General features: G+C 42.3%; 1 protein-coding gene across 1 annotated transcript in view; it reads left to right on the forward strand.

The window, feature by feature from the left end:
• DIPK1B (divergent protein kinase domain 1B) overlaps positions 1–12,514 on the forward strand; it is a 47,181-nt gene extending 34,667 nt beyond the window's left edge. The window contains 4 exon segments of the mRNA XM_020981910.2: positions 7,033–7,140; positions 8,084–8,260; positions 10,765–10,858; positions 10,861–12,514. Of these exon segments, the coding sequence (XP_020837569.1) occupies positions 7,033–7,140; positions 8,084–8,260; positions 10,765–10,858; positions 10,861–11,576 (1,095 nt within the window). The 3' untranslated portion in view covers positions 11,577–12,514.
• Positions 12,515–19,410: the final 6,896 nt, after the last annotated feature.

Consider the following 19,410-nt stretch of genomic DNA (forward strand, 5'->3'; position numbering starts at 1 on the left):
GGGCCAAGAGAATAAGGCAGCAGTAATTATGAGGTATGCATGCCAATATTTCTCCTTCCTCCTTATGCTCTCCTCCATTTTGCTTTTTCTCTACATGCAGTCAAAAATTTAGGAAGCTGATGCTGCTAGTGTTGAACTGGTGAAAAGAAATTAAGTAATGAATGACCAACAAATAGACCTCATCTTCAGAGGGAAGAATAGCTTTTTAACCCAAAGGACTTGCCAATGAGGGAGTGAGGAGGAAGGTGTTTGGAAGTTTTCTGCCCATGTTTATGATTTTTTTTCTCTGTGTCTTCACATCTCTAAGCCCAGGGTGCTTGTCCCTCTCTCTAGGGCCCAAGTGTCGAAGAAGCGAGGTGTTCTGTAGTTATTAATGACCCTGAATAGAATTTTTCTTGTTGTGTCATGGACCTCTTTGGGAGTCTAGTGAAGTCTGTGGACCCCTTCTTAGAATGATGCTATTAAATTCATAAAATAAAAAACATTCAGTTATGAAGAAAACCAATTATATAAAAAATAGAGTAAGTCTATTGATAAATATGTAAAAATATTTTTTTAAAAAGAGAAAGGGGCAGCTAGGTGGCACAGTGGATAGAGCACCAGCCCTGGATTCAGGAGGACCTGAGTTCAAATCCAGCCTCAGACACTTAACACTTACTAGCTGTATGACCCTGGACAAATCACTTAACCTCATTGCTTAGCCAAAAAAAATATAAATAAATAAGTGAAGAAAGATGCTATCTGCATCCAGGGAAATAACTGATAAATAGAAGCGTGTATAGAATAGTTTTACATATAGCCATCTGTTGGGTGGGGGGAGAGGAGGGAAGAAAAAAAAAGAAATTTACATGATAATTTTTTTGTATATTTGGAAGGAATAGCACATTGTGCATAGTAGATTTGCAGTTTCACGTACAAACATCTTTTTTATTGTACTATCTTATGGAAATGTTTTATTCCATACATTAAAAATTAAATAAAATAATAAGTTAATGGACCTGAGGTTAAGGACCAAGTTCTAAGACTAATGCCAGACTTTCCCTTGCCCCACCACTCCAAATAAAAAGGATAAGATATTTTTAATCAGCACTGTTAGCACCACTTTCATAGATTCTCACAGCTGCAAGGGAAAAAAGTTAGAGATTGACTAGCCTCGCCTCCTCATTTCCCAGATGGTCAGACACACTGAAGCCCAGAGACTTGATCTAGGTTCCATAGTGAGTTAGTGGCAAAGTTTGGGATTAAGTACTTCCAGTCCAGTACTCAACTATCCCATCTTGTTCTCCTCTCATGGAAGCTCTCAACTGGTGTCACCCAAGAGAAAATCCTCTGAGCAAAAGCATCTTCTCACCTTTGCTTGTGGTTCTGCACCTCTTGGGGTTCAATTAAAACCCTTGATTGAGAAGGTTGTGGGTTGGCACCATAATAGAAAGAAAATGGAGAAGTCAAAGATATGGAGGATTTCCTAAATGCCAGAAGCTCTCAATCCTGGTCCTTATATGGAACACTCCATATAAGGCAGTTGGACTTTGCCTACATGGATTTGGGTTTAGCTACCAGCTGGAGTAATCCATGAGATATTGACTAGAGGTAGTCTCACATATGAGTTAGTACCACTGCACAGACCCAGGGGACACCATTTCAGTGTTGTCCAATAATTTGCTCATACTTACTGGTATAATTAAGTTCTCTAGGAGCCCAGGGTAGACAGATGTCACTGTGGGCTAGAATGGGAAAGAAAGCCTTCCTGGAAGATGTAGAGCCTAAGACGGGCTTACTAGGTAAGATATGGGCAGGTAGAGGGGATTTTCTAGGAGAAGAAATGACCATGAGTTAAGACAAAAATGATGGGAGATAGAAGAGCCTACTTGCTCCTCCCTTCTCTGCTTATCCTCTTTCTAAAGCAATTCCGCATCAGGAAATACCATCCTTCCTCCCACCCCCAGTCTTTATCCCTCCTCATCCCACAAGGCAATGGGGTCTTTAACTGTCTCTCCCTCTGACCCTACCAAGTAGTGGACTCATTAGCACAAACCATATTTTAATTAAGGTCTTGGATCCATTTGTTAGATAGAAGCTGTTGAGTGATAACTAAGTATTGACCACCTCCCTGGTGGGACTAATTTGTTTATCTTGCTGTTAGATCTTTACTGTTTGTGGTAATGGGGAACCCAGGCTTTGCAGCTTTCAGGAGGGTTTAAAGGAGTCCTCTGGAGAGACGGTCAGTGGTATCTTTGTTGTTACCCCTCTGTGGAGGTTTGAAGCAGGTTGGGAGAAAGGGCAGGGACTTGACCCCTCAGCCCAGAGGTGTCTGCAGTGTCAGCAGAGGAAGTCTGGGTATGATGAATGTGAATGGAAATGTGGGGAATTTGGCAAGCCTGAGACTTGCAGAGATACTGGGGTCACTTGTGTCAGTCAATAAGAATTATTAAGCACTTCTTGAATGCCAGGCACCATGCTAAGCACTGATGGTGATAGAAAGACCAAAAACAAAGTTCTGTCTCTCAAGGAGACATGTTCTAATGAGGGAGACAACATATCAATAGCTAGGTACACTCAACATATATATACACACACGTGTTAATATATACACGTGTGGGTATTTATATATACGTATATGTATATGCTTATATATATGTATACACACATATACAGACTATATAGAGAGCAATTGAAAGGGGAGGCATTCACATCTTGGGGGACCAGGAAAGCCCCTTGCAGGTGAACTATAGGCTGAGTCTTTTTTTTAATTTAAATTTTTTTTGTTACATTTTAAGTTCTGAACTGTTTTCCTCCATCCCTCCCCACCTTGCACAAGAGAAGACCCCCATTGACACAGATTTATAAATATATGTAAAACCATACTATTCGTAATTCTATTAATCAGTTCTTTCTCTGGAGGTGGATAACATCTTCCTTCCTAGGTACTTTGTAATTGATTTGAGCATTTATAATACTCAGAATAACTTGGTTGTTCACAAGTATTCTTCAAACAGTATTGCTGTTACTGTGTACAGCATCCTCTTGGTTCTTCTCATTTCACTTTTCATTATCTCATGCAAGTCTTTCCATGGTTTTCTAAAATCAACCAGTTCACCATTTCTTACACACAGTAGTATTCCATCACAATCGTATACCACAACTTGTTTAGCCATTCTCCAATAGATTGGGCTGAGTCTTGAAGGAAGATAAGGAAGCTAAAAGGCAGAAGTGAGGAGGGAGGGCATTCCAGGCATGGGGCACAGCTTGTGCAAAGGTATGGAGATGGGGTGGAGTGTTATATTTGAGGGACTACAAGCAGACCAATGTCACTAGACCATAGAGAGTGAAGGGGAGTAAATCTGTAAGAGGATTGGAAAGTAGGAAGAGACCAGGTTATGAAGAGCTTTAAAGGCCAAATGAAGAAGTTAACATCTGATCCTGGAGGTAATAGGGAGCCACTGGAGTTCACTGAGCAGGAGTGACATGCTCAGCCCTTCCTTTAGAAAAACCACTTTGGGGGCAGCTAGGTGGAGCAGTGGATAGAGCACCGGCCCTGAAGTCAGGAGGACCTGAGTTCAAATCCGGCCTTAGACCAAACACTTGACACTTACTAGCTGTGTGACCCTGGGCAAGTCACTTAACCCCAATTGCCTTAAAAAAAAAAGAAACAAAGAAAAAGAAAAATCACTTGATAGCTGAGCAGAGAATGGGCTGGAAGAGGGGGAGAATTGTGGCAGGGAGACCAATTATGATAGCCCAGGTGAGAGGTGTATTTTCACACACACACAAACACACGCACACACGCATGTATGTATATGTATATATGTATATGCGTATATATGTACATGTATGTGTATATTTATGTGTATATATACATATACATGTATGCATGTGTGTATATCTATCTATCTATCTATCTATCCATCTATCTATCTATCTATCTATCTATCTACCAAGTCCAAAACCAGGCTGGTGTCTATGTGAATGAAGAGAGAAGGACATATGTGACTGATGTTGTGAAGGTAAAAACAAGATTTGGGAACAGATTGGATATGTGGAGTGAGTGACAGTGAGTTATAGATAACCCTGCAGTTGCAAGCCTTGAGTAATTGAGAAGATGGTGGTACCAGCAATAGGGAAGTTCAGAGGGGATTTTGGAGAGAAAAGAATGAATTCTGTTTGGTACATGTTGAGTTGGAGATATTTATGGGGCATCTACTTCAAGATGTGCAGGAGGCAGTTGGAGATGCCCAGCCACCAGGTGCCCCTGATGGTGAACAGTAGAGGATGGTAAAGTTTTGACTACTCAGGGGTTTCCCTATAACAGGCCTGCACAATCTGGGGCCTGCCAAAGGATTTCAGGTGACCCTTGAAAGATGTAGAGAAAAATATCCTCTACATTTTTCACAGGCCACGCCTCAGGACACAGGTTGTACAGGCCTGTCCTATAGCATTGTTTATTATATTTTAGGATTTGGTAGAGCCACTAAAAGGTAGTAAGTAACAGAACCTTCTTCTTAAGCACTTCCATATCAGGGCATATAATACTATCTATCTCACCTCAAAGGTTCAAACAAGGTTTTCCCCTGAGGCTGATCCTTGGGCAATCTCTATTTTTTGAGAAACTCTGAGGGTCTCCCCCTCCCAAATTGATTTTCTTGTGAAGGCTAACTAGGTCTTTTGCCTCCATTCTTACCTAACCTTAATTACTGAATGGGTATTGCCTCGGACAAACAGACCTGGGAAAGACCTCGGCTTGAAAAGGCCAAGGTCTCCCACTGTACTGGGGCCATCTCCAGTCATCTTGACCTATTCTTGTTACTGGACTCTGATGACTCTGGAGGAAGAGTGGGGCTGATGACTTTGCACAGCCCTGCCTCACTTAAATCCAATTCACTTGCAGGTCAAGGCATCACCCTCCCGATGTCATTGATGCCCTTCAGGAGCAAAGGATGAACAACAACCAATCTTAGCCGTTTTCCTCCCCCTTGAAAGGCTCCCAAGAAGCAAGAATGACCAGTTCAGGGCCTCACGGTTTATTTTTCCCAAAACAGTTCTGACAAGATGCAGTTTTATCCACTGTACCACTATAATTAAATATGTCTAATTGAAAAATTACTTCTGATGAAAGTCCCATTGAACAATGTATTTGCTGGATGTAGAACCTGAGTTACTTTCTGGTATTCTTGGCCAGCAAGTAATTCCACAGAAACACAATATCATGATGCCTTAAAATAGTCATTGTAACCTTCACTCAGCTCCCCGAATGCTTAATAGAAAGTTAAACAAATTGTGTCCACAGTAGAGATGGGAAAACAGAGGAACAGAAAGCTTGCAGCCCTTGCATGTTGTCATATCCAGAGCCAGTAACATAGCTGGACCAAGAATATCTTCCTATTTCTGAATCAAGGTCTTGACATGAATCTTCCAGGAAAGTGGAGAGTGATGAGCAGCAGGGTTCAAGCCCTGGGGGTGTCAGCCACTGCCAGGTGGCATATGCCAGGGACCTCTGCCTCAAGCCCTGTTTCTTTTTGAAACTGCTTTCTCTTTTGACCTTATTAAACCTCCATACCTCCTCTCTTCCTCCTACCGTTCCTCTCTCCTTTAACCCTTCTTTGTCTTGCCTACTTCAGAATTTTATCCTTTAGCCAATCAGATTACCAGTTGGAACTTACTCAGCACTCCCCTTTGTAGGGGAGACAAAGCATAACACAGCTTGTGGTCAGAAAGATTGGACACACACAACTCACGATAAACAATAGTAATAGTAAATAAATAATATAATAAATAAATATACAAATATAAATAATGATGATAATAGCTAGCATTTATGTAGCACCTACTGTTAGCCTTCTAACTGGTCTCTTAGCTACAAGTCTCTCCCTGCTCCAGATCCATCCTCCACTCTGTCAAGAGAATTTTTCCAACAAGTAGGTCTGATCAGGTCCCCCCTCCCTACCTTGTTCAGTGACCTCCAGTGATGCCCTCTTACTTCTAGGATCAGAAATAGAGTCTTCTGTTTGGCATTTAAGGCTCCTCATAACCCAGCCCCTTGTTTCCTTTCCAGTTTTCTCAAACCTTACCTGCCTCTACCGTTCTACAGTCTAGCTCTCCTAGCTTTCTTGAATGGACCCCTCCATCTCTTTTCTCCAGAGTGGCTATTTCCATAGTGCTCTGCCCCATCACTTCTAACTCTTAGTTTCGATGCCTTCTTTAAACACTCAGATCAAAGCCCACTTCCTGCAGGAGGTCTTTCTGGTCCCCTCAGCTGCTAATGCTTCCCCTTTTGAATTACTTTGTAGCTACTGCCTCTGTCTCTGTTGTATCTACCTAGTATATATTTGGAATATGTCTACTTATTTACATGCTGACTCCTCCCATTAGAATATATGCTCTATGAGGGCAAAGACTGTGGCATTTTTTGTTTCTTTTTGTTTCTTTGCCTTTTTTGTTTTCCCAGCACTTAGCATATGCCTGGCACACATATACACGCTTGTTGACTAACTCTTAAGTGCTACCTTGCACGTGAGTCCTTTCCTGACTCCTTAGCTGCTAATGCTCCTCACCTCTTTCTCTTTTCTTTGTTTTAATTATCTGTACATATTGTCTCTCTCAATAGCATCGAAGCTTCTCTGGGGCAGGGGCTATTATTATACATCTGTCTTTCTATTCCCTGTGCCTATACCACAGTAGTGAATACTCAATAAATGCTTTCTGATTGAGTGGTCTCCAAAGAAGATGTTTGGGAAGAAATGGCACTTAGTCTGGGTCTTAAGAGACTGTTAGCTTTTGAAAAAGCAGAGGGGGTGGGGAGGGGTATTTTGGGCAGGGAAATGGAAAGGCCAAAGCTTCAGAGGTAGAGAAGGACAGGGTGGGGATGGTGAGTTATTCTCCCAGAAAATGTCCTAGGGATCTAGAGGATGTGTTCATTTGGGATAGGAGGTTTGGAATAGTGAGCTTTGTTCCTCCTCCGTTAGTCTTGGCTATAATCCAAATGTAGTCACTATTTACTACTGCTCTAAACACCCCCCCCATCTTCTCTCCTCCCAGTGTGATCAGTACAAGAAGGGGATCATCTCTGGTTCTGCCTGCTCCGATCTGTGTGATGAGCACACCTTGGTGTTCCAGCAGTGCCTCTCCCCATCTCCCACGAAGCAGGTAAGGCAAGACGGGGCCACTAGAGCTCAGGCCAAAGTTGTCTACAAAAAGAAGTTAGCTGGGGATCGGAGGCATTTCAAATGGGGAAAAGATCAATACCTAAGGCACAAAAAGTCCCCAGTCCCTAATAGATGCGGGTGGTGATGGAAGACTGTGTCAGAATTTGAAAGGATTTCCTTGGCCTTTTGCCTTCAGCTTCTTGGGATGACTAAAATTAACAGAAGTAAGTTTTGAAGGCGGTGATTTAATCTCCATGTGTTTGTACTCCCAATCCCAGAAACAGACCAAGCCCCAAACTCAGACACAGACTGAGACCTGACTTTGGCCACAAAACTAACCCCTAGTTTCAGCTGAATGGATTCTTCACTCTCAGCAAGGACTACCTTATATAATTTGTCTTCATGCCACTGACCAAAAGTAAGATCCTAATTAGAGACTATATAGCTCACTGCCAGAAGGAACTCAAAGCCCATGTCATACTGTCCAATGCTGTGTCAAGAGCCTCATTATACTGTAGCAAGGATACTCAACTAATCATAGACTGCTGTTCCAAGTCGTGATCCTTGTGGGGCTGGAGACCTAATGATTTGCATTGGAGATTGCCGCCTGCTGTCTTTTTATTTTCCTTACTAGATGCTAGCAGGAAAAAGGAAGGCTACAGAAGGAGGTTCTCTGGACTGAGAGGTTTAAACTATCTAGTTCCCATATCCCTACTTGCCCACTGAAAGGGAAGAAAACCCAGGAGAATCTGTATTCCTGATGGCCCCAGCTATCCCTTTATTACTCCTTATTTATTCCTCATTCAGCTGTGGAGCTGGAAATTATTAGGAATATATCCAATGATTCTCATAGGTGCTTTTTCTTAAGGCCTACTTTGGTGGGTGTGAAGGGAGAAAACGTTTCTACTTGGATGGCTCCTCAGCTCTTTTTTCCTTTGTACCAGGTGTACAGTGGGGTGTGGAAGGGGAAAGCGGTGATCATCAAATGTGGCATCACAGAGGCCTTGAAAGCTGAGAACAATCCCGACACAGGCCCCCGAAGAGAACTGGTTCTGTTTGATAAGCCAACAAGAGGCACATCAATGGACGAGTTCAGGGAGATGCTTCTGAATTTTCTCAAAGTTAGTTGATTTGTGAGGGCTGAAGATCTGTCTTTTGTTTTTCCATTAAGGCCTGAGCACTTGACCCTGGGCACTTGGGTTTAGGGCTCTGTGCCCTAAAGAGCCCAGGTCCAGGGGCAGAGCTAGTTGTGTTTGTGCTTGGGGCAAGCTCTGAGAATGCACTCATCTCCCACTCTCAATCCCAACTGTAACCTCCGCTGTCTCTGACCTTTTCCCTCTCTGACCTGTTCTTCCTCTGTCCCATCTGATGTTGGTCTCTTCCCCCTGTTGTCTCTATCTCTAACCTTCATCTATCTCCCAGCACATGTTTGGCAACGCTGACTGGGTGTCAGCAGAACCTAAACAAAGCCAATCATCAGAGGCAAAAAGGTCCATCTAGTATTTCCAGCATTGATTGGGTGGTTTCTGGGGAGGCAGATTTATAAATTGTTAGAGCTAGAAAAAACTTCAGAAATCACCTGGTTCAACCTCTTCATTTTATAGATGAGGAAATGGAGGTCCAATAAGGTAACGGGACTCACCTGAGGTTATACAGTGAGTTAGTGTCACATTTGGAACTGGAACCCCGGTAGGTCTTGAGGGCTAGTCCAAGGTTTTCTGCCACTTTTCCTCTTACTAAAATGTGCACAATCACTTCTGGTCCTACCTGCCTTATAGGGACACAATGGGAATGAGGCAATCTAGGGGAAGCACTTTCCCAACAGTAGTTCATTATTTTTTTTTCAATTAAGTATTTGTTATCTGTCTCTCCCACTTCCTTGCCTCTATTGGAAAAAGAAGGAAGGAAAGAAGGGGGGGAGAGGGAGGAGAGGGAGGAAGAAAGGGAAAGAAGGAAGGAGGGAAGGAAGGAAAGGATGGAAAGGAGAAAAAGAAGGAAGGAGAGAGGGAAGGAGGGAAGAAGGAAGGAAAATCCTTTGCAACAAGTATGCTTATTAAAAAAAATTCCCACATTAGCCATGTCAAAAAACAGATCTATTCCACATCTTGCATCCTTGACTTCTATATTAGGAGGTCAATAGTATCCATCATTATTGGATCCCCTGGAATCATGGGTGGTCATTGCATTGACCTTAAGTTCTTAAGGCTTTCAAAATGTTTGTCTTTACAGTGTTGTTGTATAAATTGTTCTCTCTTAGTTCTCACCTCACATTGCATCAGTTCATGTCTTGCCAGGTTTCTCAGAAACTGCTTCTTTCATTATTTCTCTTGGAACAATAGTATTCCATCATATTCATAGATGATAATTTATATAGTCATTGCCTAACTAATGGACAACCCCTTGATTTTGCAGTCCTGTCCTACTACAATGAGTGGCTATAAATATATTTGTACTCATGGGTCCTTTTGCTCTTTCTTTGATCACTTCAGGATATGGGCCTAGCAGTGGTAGTGACTGGTCAAAGGGGATGCACCGTTTTGTGATTTTGGGGGCATAGTTCTAAATTGCCTTCCAGACTGGGTTGTATCAATTCACAGCTCCACCAACAGTGCGTTTACGTGCCTGTCAGCCCTCTGTCTTTTTCCTTTTTGGTAATCCAATGGGTGTGAGCTAGAACTTCAGAATTATTTATATTTGTTTATCTATAATTATTAGAAATTTGGAGCATGTGAAAATATAATTATTTATAGCTTGGATTTCTAAGAGCAGTCCATTCTAAACACATTTTTGAGATCTTGGAAAAAAATTCCCTGGTGTGGTAGAGAGAGCATTTTATGAATGTTAGAAATGGAAGAGACATTTAATATTGCCTACTATGATGATTAGCTATGAAAGACTCAGCTGCTCTGATCAATATAGTGATCCAAGACAATTCCAAAAGACTCATAATGAAAAATGCTATCCACCTTCAGAGAGAACTGATGAACTGAGTGCAAACTGAAGTATAATTTTAAAACTATTTTTCTTGCCTTTTTTTTTACAAGATGGTTAATATGGAAATTGTTTGCATGATTTCACATGTATAATTGATATCATATTGTTTACCTTCTCAATGGGTGGAGGAGCAGCTGGAGGGAATTTGGAACTCAAAATTTTAAATAAACGAATATTGAAAAAAAATTTTTTTTAAAAAGATCATCTAGTATAATATCCTTGTTTTGCAAATGAGGAAACGAAGGCCAAGAGAGGAGTAGGGAGTGACTTATCCAAAGCCATTCAGTAAGTGAATGGGTTGGCAGAGCTATAACCCAATTATCTGGACTTGCAGTCTGGTGTAGCATTATCTACTTTTTCCGTGGGTTTTTTGTCCTTTCCCCCTACGGGACTATGAATGCCACAAGATCAGAGTCCCTCCTTTTAACCTCTGCATCTCCCACAGTACTGAGGACAGGGGCCTGCTCACAGTAAGCATGCAAGAAATCTTGTTTACAGGCTGATAGGTTGGGTGGGACCAAGTTAAGGAGGGCCTGGGAAGCCAGGCAGAGCCCTGCCCAGTGGTTTCTTAATCTTCTTGGCTTTTGTCCATTGCACAGCTTTAACTGGTTTCTTTGGTTCCATCTGGCAGGCTAACCTTGGAGATCAGCCTTCTCTCACTGGCCTGGTTGGCCAGATCATCACCATGGCAGATGTCAACCAGGACGGGAAAGTGTCTCTTGCAGAGCCAAGTCCATCTGGGCCCTGCTGCAGCTCAATGAGTTTCTACTCATGCTGTCCCTGCATGAGAAGGAGCATACATCCAAACTCCTAGGACACTGTGGAGATCTCTACCTCACGGAGAAGATCCCCCACAGCTCCTTGTATGGCACCGAGGTGCCTCCCTTTCTGAGGCCGCTGCTGCCCTCTGCTATCCACAGGATCGTCCAGCAGTGGTTTGCACCAGCTTGGCCTCGAAGGGCCAAGATTGCCATTGGCCTTCTGGAGTTTGTGGAAGAGGTCTTTCATGGCACCTATGGGGTCTTCTACATCTGTGAGACTAGTTCTGCCAATGTGGGCTACAATGCCAAGTACGACTTTAAGATGGCTGACCTGGGAAAGGTGGCCCCTGAGGCAGCAGTCCGGGCCTTTCTCAAAGGCCGCCACTGTGAGCAGAACGCTGACTGCACTTATGGCCAGGACTGCATGGCACCGTGCGACAAGCTCATGAAGCAGTGTAAGAGTGACCTGATCCAACCTAACCTAGCTAAAGTGTGTGGCTTGCTGAAGGATTACCTGTTGTCAGGCACTCCTGCAGACCTCAAGGATGAGCTCCAAAAGGAGCTCCAAATCTGTATGACTCTGAGTGGCCTGGCCAGCCAGATGGAGGTGCACCATTCATTAGTGCTCAGTAACCTCAAGACTTTGCTCTGGAAAAAGATATCTAATACCAAATATTCCTAAAGGGATAAGGGCTTGTTCTAGTCGCAGCCCACCTCTGCTGTCCTTTGTGGATAAAGTCGCATTACAACAAAGGGTTCTGTAGGACAAACATCTCCACATCCCGACGGAGAGCCCATAGTAACAGAGCTCTGTTGCTTGGGCTACAACAAATTCTATGCCACAGGTAGATTAAGTGCTTTCTCTAATGTCTATCCACACCATAGCTACTTTCTATCAGGAAAGGTTTTGGTGAGAGGAGAACTGAATTCTTTTCTTTTGTCCTGTCATCCAAATAGCAGTTGTCATTTTCACAACCATGGCAAGCACCTAACGAAATTCATCCAAACTCCCCAAACACAGTTGAAACAAGACAAGAGTTTGAGGATCTAAAAGACCAGAAAGGAAGGAATGGGATATGTGGACTTAATCACCACTACCCCATCCTCTCCTTTCTGGTACTGAATACAAAACATTTGTCACTTGCTAGAGGTCAGCTTTCATCTCCAGCTCTAGAAGACATTGATTTTTAACAAAAATTGAATATAACAAAAACAATTAGGATCCCTTCCTGGTCCCCTCCCCCCACAAAAATTTATTGTTTACCTGTCTCTGCTTTCCCCTCTTCTCCTTCACTAGAGAAAGCTTTCCATCAACAGAAGGTTTTCATAAGTTATAAACCTTTACATCCATGGAAAAATGTACCTGTAATCTTTACAAGATTATTGCCCTATGCCCTTCAGACATCCAGGTCAATGGTGTGAGAACTTGGCAACCATAGCTAAAAGGCTGGTGTAGGAAGTAGAAATCAACTGTGCAGAGGAATTAGTCTTAACTGTGCAATCTTTCCCCATTAAGGAAAGCTCTGTATTAGTATAGACCAAGGGAATCATAATGCTGTTTTTACAAAAAAATTTTATGTTGAATACTGATGTAAATAAATAGCTTTTATGTGACTGCCACTGGTTTATCTGAGCTGCCACCATTGTTTGAGACAACTGCTCCTAGGAGTTTTCTTGGGCACAGCACTGTTCTTTTTATCACTGTGGGCAAACTATCTTACCCACACCTAGTTGACATGCCATAGTGGCATTCCCTTCCACCCTAGTCTTCTCTGTTCTGGGTTATTCAGGGGACTCATGTGGGTTGGAGGGTTAAGTTGTAACTTTAGGACCCCATTGTTTTCCCCTGTTGGCAAATATTGTCCTTCAGTTGGGCAGGTCTCTTCAGCTCCCCTTGCTTGACTCACTTACCCAGTCTTTGAGAAAGGTTAAATAGGTACCTTCAAATCCTTCCAGGTTTCTCTGACAAATCTGAGCTGGGTAAATCTGTAGTTTCTTTTTGGGGTAGTTTCAGCTACTACTAAAATGGGGCTTATAGATACAACTGATGTCCAAGTAGCCCAGTGTATCCTCAAAAGGAGAGGGAACCTTGCTAAGAGGCATGTTTGGAGGTGAAGATGTTTGGGGAAGGGACAGGACTTCACCAAGTTTTGCATGAAGATACAGAACAGAAACTTCCTCCTGTTAGCTGGGAGGATTAATAATAATAAAGTCTTTTTTGTGTTACTCAAGATATTATACAAATCTGAGCCTTGGTTTTAAAATTATTACATCCATTCATCTCAACTGCAATGACCTACAGGGAGATGGATGGCCTCTACATTATTCCTTGCACAACAATCTAGCACCAGAGTTGAATGCAAAGCAACATTATAGATTTCAGCCAGTCTCCCTCCTCCCATTTCTGGTAGTTTTCCCCTTTGCTTTATTAAAGCCCCCTCCCCCACTCCCATCCCCTACTTCCTCCCTTTCTGTGGAGACTCCAAGTTCTCATTAACATTCAAAATGATTGGTTCCCCTGGATGAGGGACTACACTGGCTGTGCTCCTACTTATAACAGCTTACTGAAATGAGGCTGAGACACTATCATGGAAAGCTCTTTGAATGCACTCCAAGGTAAAGTCAGGTGATTAAAGTAAAAATTCTAAGTTAGGGACTATTCAAAGGCTGAACTCTCATTTTCTAAATTTTGCAGAGACCATTATTAAATATCTTCGGCATTATTTATGGGTTTTGTATTAATGAGAACTCCCATCTTAAATCTACTGGGCAGGAAGTTAGAACCAGCTTGATTTGGAAAGATGGGTATTGGAAAAGTAACTACCTCCTCTTGCAAAGAGGATTATTAGTCCTGCTCTGAGGGTGACCATCATCTGGGTGATGCTTCAGAGCCTTAATGATTTCTAATAAAGCCCCTGTGTGCTCAAAATAAGGTCTTGGGACACTGAAGGGGCCTGCAGAAGGCTGCCTTGAGCAACATTAGACTAAACTGGAAAAGCTGGACTGAGACCATTAGTATAATCTCATTACTCCCCTCACCATGACTGTTTTGGCAATTTCTAAGGCCAAAGACAAAGAATCACTCCATTTGTCCAAGGAAAACTTGTATACAATAGACTAACAGGAAAAAACAAAAATGTCAAAACTTGTTGGACTTGAAACAGAACCCACTAGTGTGCAGTGGAAAGCACTGGACTTAGGGTCCAAAGTTGTTGTTGAGTTGTGTCTTACCACATTTGGGGTTTTCTTGGCAGAGATACTGGAGTGGTTTGCCATTTCTTTTTACAGCCTCATATAACAGATGAGGTAACTGAGGCAAAACAGGGTTAACTGACTTGCCCAGGATCACACAGCTAGTAAGTATCTGAGATGGGATTTGAACCCATGAAAATGGGTCTTCCTGATTCCAAGCCCAGTGCTGTATCCATTGTACCACTTAGTTATCTGGGCTCCAAAGACTGGAGTTTAAAATTCAACTCTGCTGCTTACTGTGTGACTTTGAATAAGACATTTAATCTTGCTGGGCATCGGGTTTCCTCATCTGTAAAATGAGCTCTAAAATCTGAACCGATATTCATTCTAGTAGCTACCACTATTAAACAGCTTCTACATTTTGGACCCTGCAGGGTTCCACCCTTAGTTGATCTGATTTATTTCCTTTGAGAGCAGCCAGGTGACACAGTGGATAGAGTGCAGGGCCAGGAGTCAGAAAGAACTGAGTGCAAATTTGACCTCAGACACTTATTAGCTGTGTGACCCTGGACAAGTCAGTTAACCCTGTTTGCCTCTGTTTTCTCATCTATTATATGAGCTGGAAAAAGAAATGGCAAACCAGTCCAGTAGGACACGACTGAAACTGAACCACAACGACAATCTTCTTTGAAAACCTGTAATCTACATGTGATCCATATTCACATACCTCCCCCCCATAAACATGTATTGTATGCAAAAACATATTAGAATACTTGGATAGTTATATGATCCATAGATCATCTCTAGGTGAAAAAATTGGGTCCTAAGTATTCTATGATTCTACAGACAAAACTCCAAAACACCCCTGCCCTCTACCTAATTTTGCTGTCTATCTCTGAACTGAAAAAGCATTCTTTGGGTAATATATATATTTTTTATTTTTAACTACTAGTTAATGTAAAATTCATGACCCACAAATACTAAATACATATATGCACATATACATGGTGTCAAAACTTTTTTCTTCCCACCCTTGTAATGATCCCTCAACGACAGAATTTTAGTAAGCTGTACCCATGATGCAAGTTTATTTTTCATTTCCATTTGGTAAACCATATTTAACTCTTTTCCCAGTAAGAGACACACAAATACAATAGTGGGAGAGGTGTGAAGACTACCCCCACCCAATAGAGCAAGCTGTTTTTTTTGTACTGACTCAATCAGATTGTAATGAAAATTCAAAGCAACATGCAAAGGACCAATTTATTCTCCAGTTTTGCCAACTTTAAAATACAAATGCTTCTTCCTTGCAGGAAAAATACACTAAGCATATTTCATCCATTTTCTTTAATACTTTAGACCTAAAATACCTTCATCATGACAATTTTTTTTAAATCACCTTCTAGGTTTTCAGTGCCAATTTTCAACTCAATATTTTTATCCAGGTTTTTAAAACAAAATTTAAAAGCTTCAAAGTACTTTTTGGAAATTTCAACATAATTCAAGTATAAAAACTCATTAGCTATCTATTATGTTGAATGCCAGTCAAAAATTCTGCTTATCATACATATCAAACATCTTGGCTGGCTACCCACATTCAAAGAATCAGAAAAGTAGGGTGAGATATAGTACAGGAGAGGTACATTCCAAGCTGAATAAGGGCTTCTTTAAAGCAGATGGGGATATGCATAAATTCTCACTGTAATTGGCTATCTCATGACACTATGCAGCACCATGGATTTTGTGGGTACTTAGATCACAAATACCTAACAAATACCAATTATCACTTTATGACACTCAGACACTTAACTGTGACCAATCACTTTTGCAAGTGAGGATGCAGATTAAGAGGAAACTGTACTTATCTCCTGACATAGCTTAGGAGCTGTTTTTTTTTTTAAGATAAATCCTTGTTATCAACTTCTATCTTTGCAAAATATATAGAATACCAGACATGCAACTGTATGAGCTCCTGGGGAATGTAACAGGATTGCCTTTCTACAAGCTTGTAAGAATTGCATCAAAAGCAAAAAAGGCATCTCCCCAAAGTCATCATTGTATTTACTATCATCTTTGGGATATGAAATGTAACTGTATCCTCAATGTCACCTTCAGCTCACTGGTCTATTTCCTTAGGTTTGTCAACTGGGAGAGGATTCTTTCATAATTTCATGGCACTGTGCCAAGGACTCCCCACCCCAAACCCTCAAGTTCCTTTGAAGACATTTCTGAAAACATTTCCAGTGGCCACAGTTTCCTCCAGACTCTCAAGGTTCCACTTGTAACAGAACTCCTAGCATAAGCAACATTAAAAATGGCATCTTTTATGCTGTAACAAGATTGAAAGTCTGGCCGCCTGCCTTCATAATTTATCAGTGAACCTCAGGGAATCTTCTAGGTAATGACATTCCACATTTTGAATAATGCCCTGGTTCATAGGTTGAATCAATGAGGGTACATGGCAGATAAAAAGATGGCTGCATGATGGTGGAGTAGTCTGGGACCCACAGGCAGCAGAAGCCTGCTGCTCCCAAAGGGCCCATAGCTCTTTCTTGGTCTGAGGCTGCTCTAAATGAGCAATGCTGTGTATCTGGTCTGGTGAGAGGCACCAAATGACCAGAGGTAATGAATCGAGGGGAGAGAGACACCTGGAACTTCTAATGGCTAACTTTCTATCCTAGGTTGTGCAAAGAAATCAAAAGGGCTATGGAATCCTCCTAACACAAAGCCAGGTCAGAGGAACAAAGTGGATTCCTGGGAAAGGTGGAAGAATTGCAGATCTCATTGTAACTGGCTAGAAAAGATGATAGGGAGGGAGACAGGTCCAGGTGTATTGTTCTTCTTTGAGGGTAAAGGCAAACAAAAACTGGCTATCTGGGTGGATGGGATGTTGAAAAAGCCATAGCACAAATCAGCAACTGAGAATTAGGACAGAGCTGGTGGGACAGACTTGTCACGGGTTTGGGGACCATAGGGGATACGAGGACCATGAAGGATTAATGAATCTGAGGGGTTTTTTTGGCTAGGCAATGGGGTTAAAGTGACTTGCCCAGGGTCACACAGCTAGTAAGTATTACGTGTCTGAGGCCGGATTTGAACTCAGGTCCTCCTGAATCCAGGGCTGGTGCTCTATCCACTGTGCCACCTAGCTGCCCCTAATGAATCTGAGATCTTGAACAAAGTGATAAACTTGTTTCTCTTCATATGTAAGCTTTCCAGGTTTGGGGACTGGTAGGGTAAGGGTACTGTAAGGAGATCTGATCCTTATGAGGTAAGTCCCCTCATGGGGCAAAGGATATTGTTGGTGCAAGATGGGACAGGTGGTCCTTACCGATGGGATCTCCTGACATAGTCTCCCCTAAGGCCCCAAGTAGGTCAAGGGAAAGCCAGTGGCTCTCCTTTAGAAGGGCTGGAGCGCAAGAAAAGCAAGGGGACAGGGAGATCTGGGATTTTCAGTTTAAGCCCTCCTCCATACACTGACTGTATTGAAAACCCCAAGAGATCTTGTCCCACTAAGTCAATGGGGGTACCTGGGTTCATATGGAACCTTGATTGTTCTTCCTGGTATAGAGATGAATAGGGGCACAGATTAAGTTTGCCTCCAACTCCAACAACCAAGACAGAATCGTTGAAAAGGGCCGAGGAAGTGGAAGGCATCCATGCATAGCAGACACCTGGTAGCACTGCTATGCACCAGATGTGGGGTAAATTTTCCCTTGATCTGAATAGGTGTGGAGGGGGAGAGTGGTCAAGGGGAAAAGCTTTGTGAGGTCTTCTCTGTCTGGCTCTCAATGGGTTTTCTTAGGATTTGGTTACCTCTGTACAGGGTAATCCTTTGTACAACGGCTTCTGCTTATACTAACCACGTGTCTCTGCGGAGACTGGAGTGTACTCATCTGCTTTTCTGTCAAAGGACCTCTGCCTGCTGTAGTTGCAGCACATTCCCTTTTTAGACTTAGCCTTAACTAGTTAAGACCAGAGGCAACTTGCAGTACTTCCTGTGGTCTTCTAAGCGTGTCTCTAAGGCTGTGGATGAAATGAACCTTGCTTCCTTTTCTTCCTCAAGTTCCCTTGGACCACTGTTTTCTGTAATACCTCTGAAGCTGGGAGTAACAGTTCCAATGAGGATCTCATCCCAATCTACCTCCTGCAGGATTTTTGAGAGCTTCAGTGAACTTAGCCTGAGTTCTCCCAACCTGACTAATGTCTCTCAGGTAACTAGGAATTTCTTTGGCCCACCCTGACTTACCTGTAAACCCCTTTCCAATGATGTAAGTAGCTGATCGCTGTTCAGTCACATCAACTCTTCGTGATGCCACCTTGGGGTTTTCTTGGCAGACACCAGAGTAGTTTGTCATTTCTTTCCACAGCTCATTTTTATAGATGAAGAACATGAAGCAAACAGGTTTAAGACTTGCTCAGGGTCACAGCTTATAAATGTTGAGATCAGATTTGAACTCAAGATGAGTCTTCCTGACACTTGGCCTGGCACTCTAGCCACTGAGTCAGGTGTTTGCCAAAGTCAGACGGTGTGCTTCAAAGAGTGTAGTATCTTTAAGAAATTCAGCTGGCTAATCCCAGATTTTTTGGGAAGTGTGACTTCCAATAATTTAATTCAATAGGTGACTAGAGTACACAGACTCTCTTAAAGGCCTAATAGTGATAGGAAGGTTATCTATGTTCTTTTGTTGCAACTGTTAATAGTGCCTTTATCCTTTCAACTGGCTCCTCAAACTAGTTATTCTTTCAGTCTAGTGGTCAACTCCTTAGGACCTCCTTCATTTCAAAGGAGCCTTCCTCAGAACTGCAAACTGGAATTGTCCCTGCTATAAAAATACTACCGTGAAGGATATTTTGTAATCCTGGGCCATAAAGCTTAAACATCTTATCAGTAGATGTGCTCAGCAAGATCTAATTAAGCTTCCCTCATTAATCTGGAGCAGCCTATATGTGGGAGTGTAGGACTGGTGTTGGACACACTGGTTTTACCCAATCACCCAGTCCTGCAAAATGTAGGATGCAACAATACCAGACACAAACAGCAGAGGGACTGGAGCGGCTACCACCAGTATGTATTCTCAGACTGGCTGGGTACCCAATTTATACCTAATAGTCACAGAAGGGTCGAAATGGAGGAAATATTTGTTGGAGGGCTAGATGAATTGAATAGATTGCAGCTTGCTACCAGGACCCTTAGGTGATTAATCTGAGAGGACTACTTATTTGCAAATAAGGGCAATCAAACTATTTTTAACCTGCCCGAAGTAGCTCTCCAGTCAAGGTCTCTTAGCTTTCTGATTACCCAGAGTCCTTAGTCCTGAGAT

The sequence above is a fragment of the Phascolarctos cinereus genome, unplaced genomic scaffold (assembly GCF_003287225.1).
Source record: "Phascolarctos cinereus isolate Bilbo 61053 unplaced genomic scaffold, phaCin_HiC Scaffold_2;HRSCAF=192, whole genome shotgun sequence".
NCBI lineage: Eukaryota > Metazoa > Chordata > Mammalia > Diprotodontia > Phascolarctidae > Phascolarctos > Phascolarctos cinereus.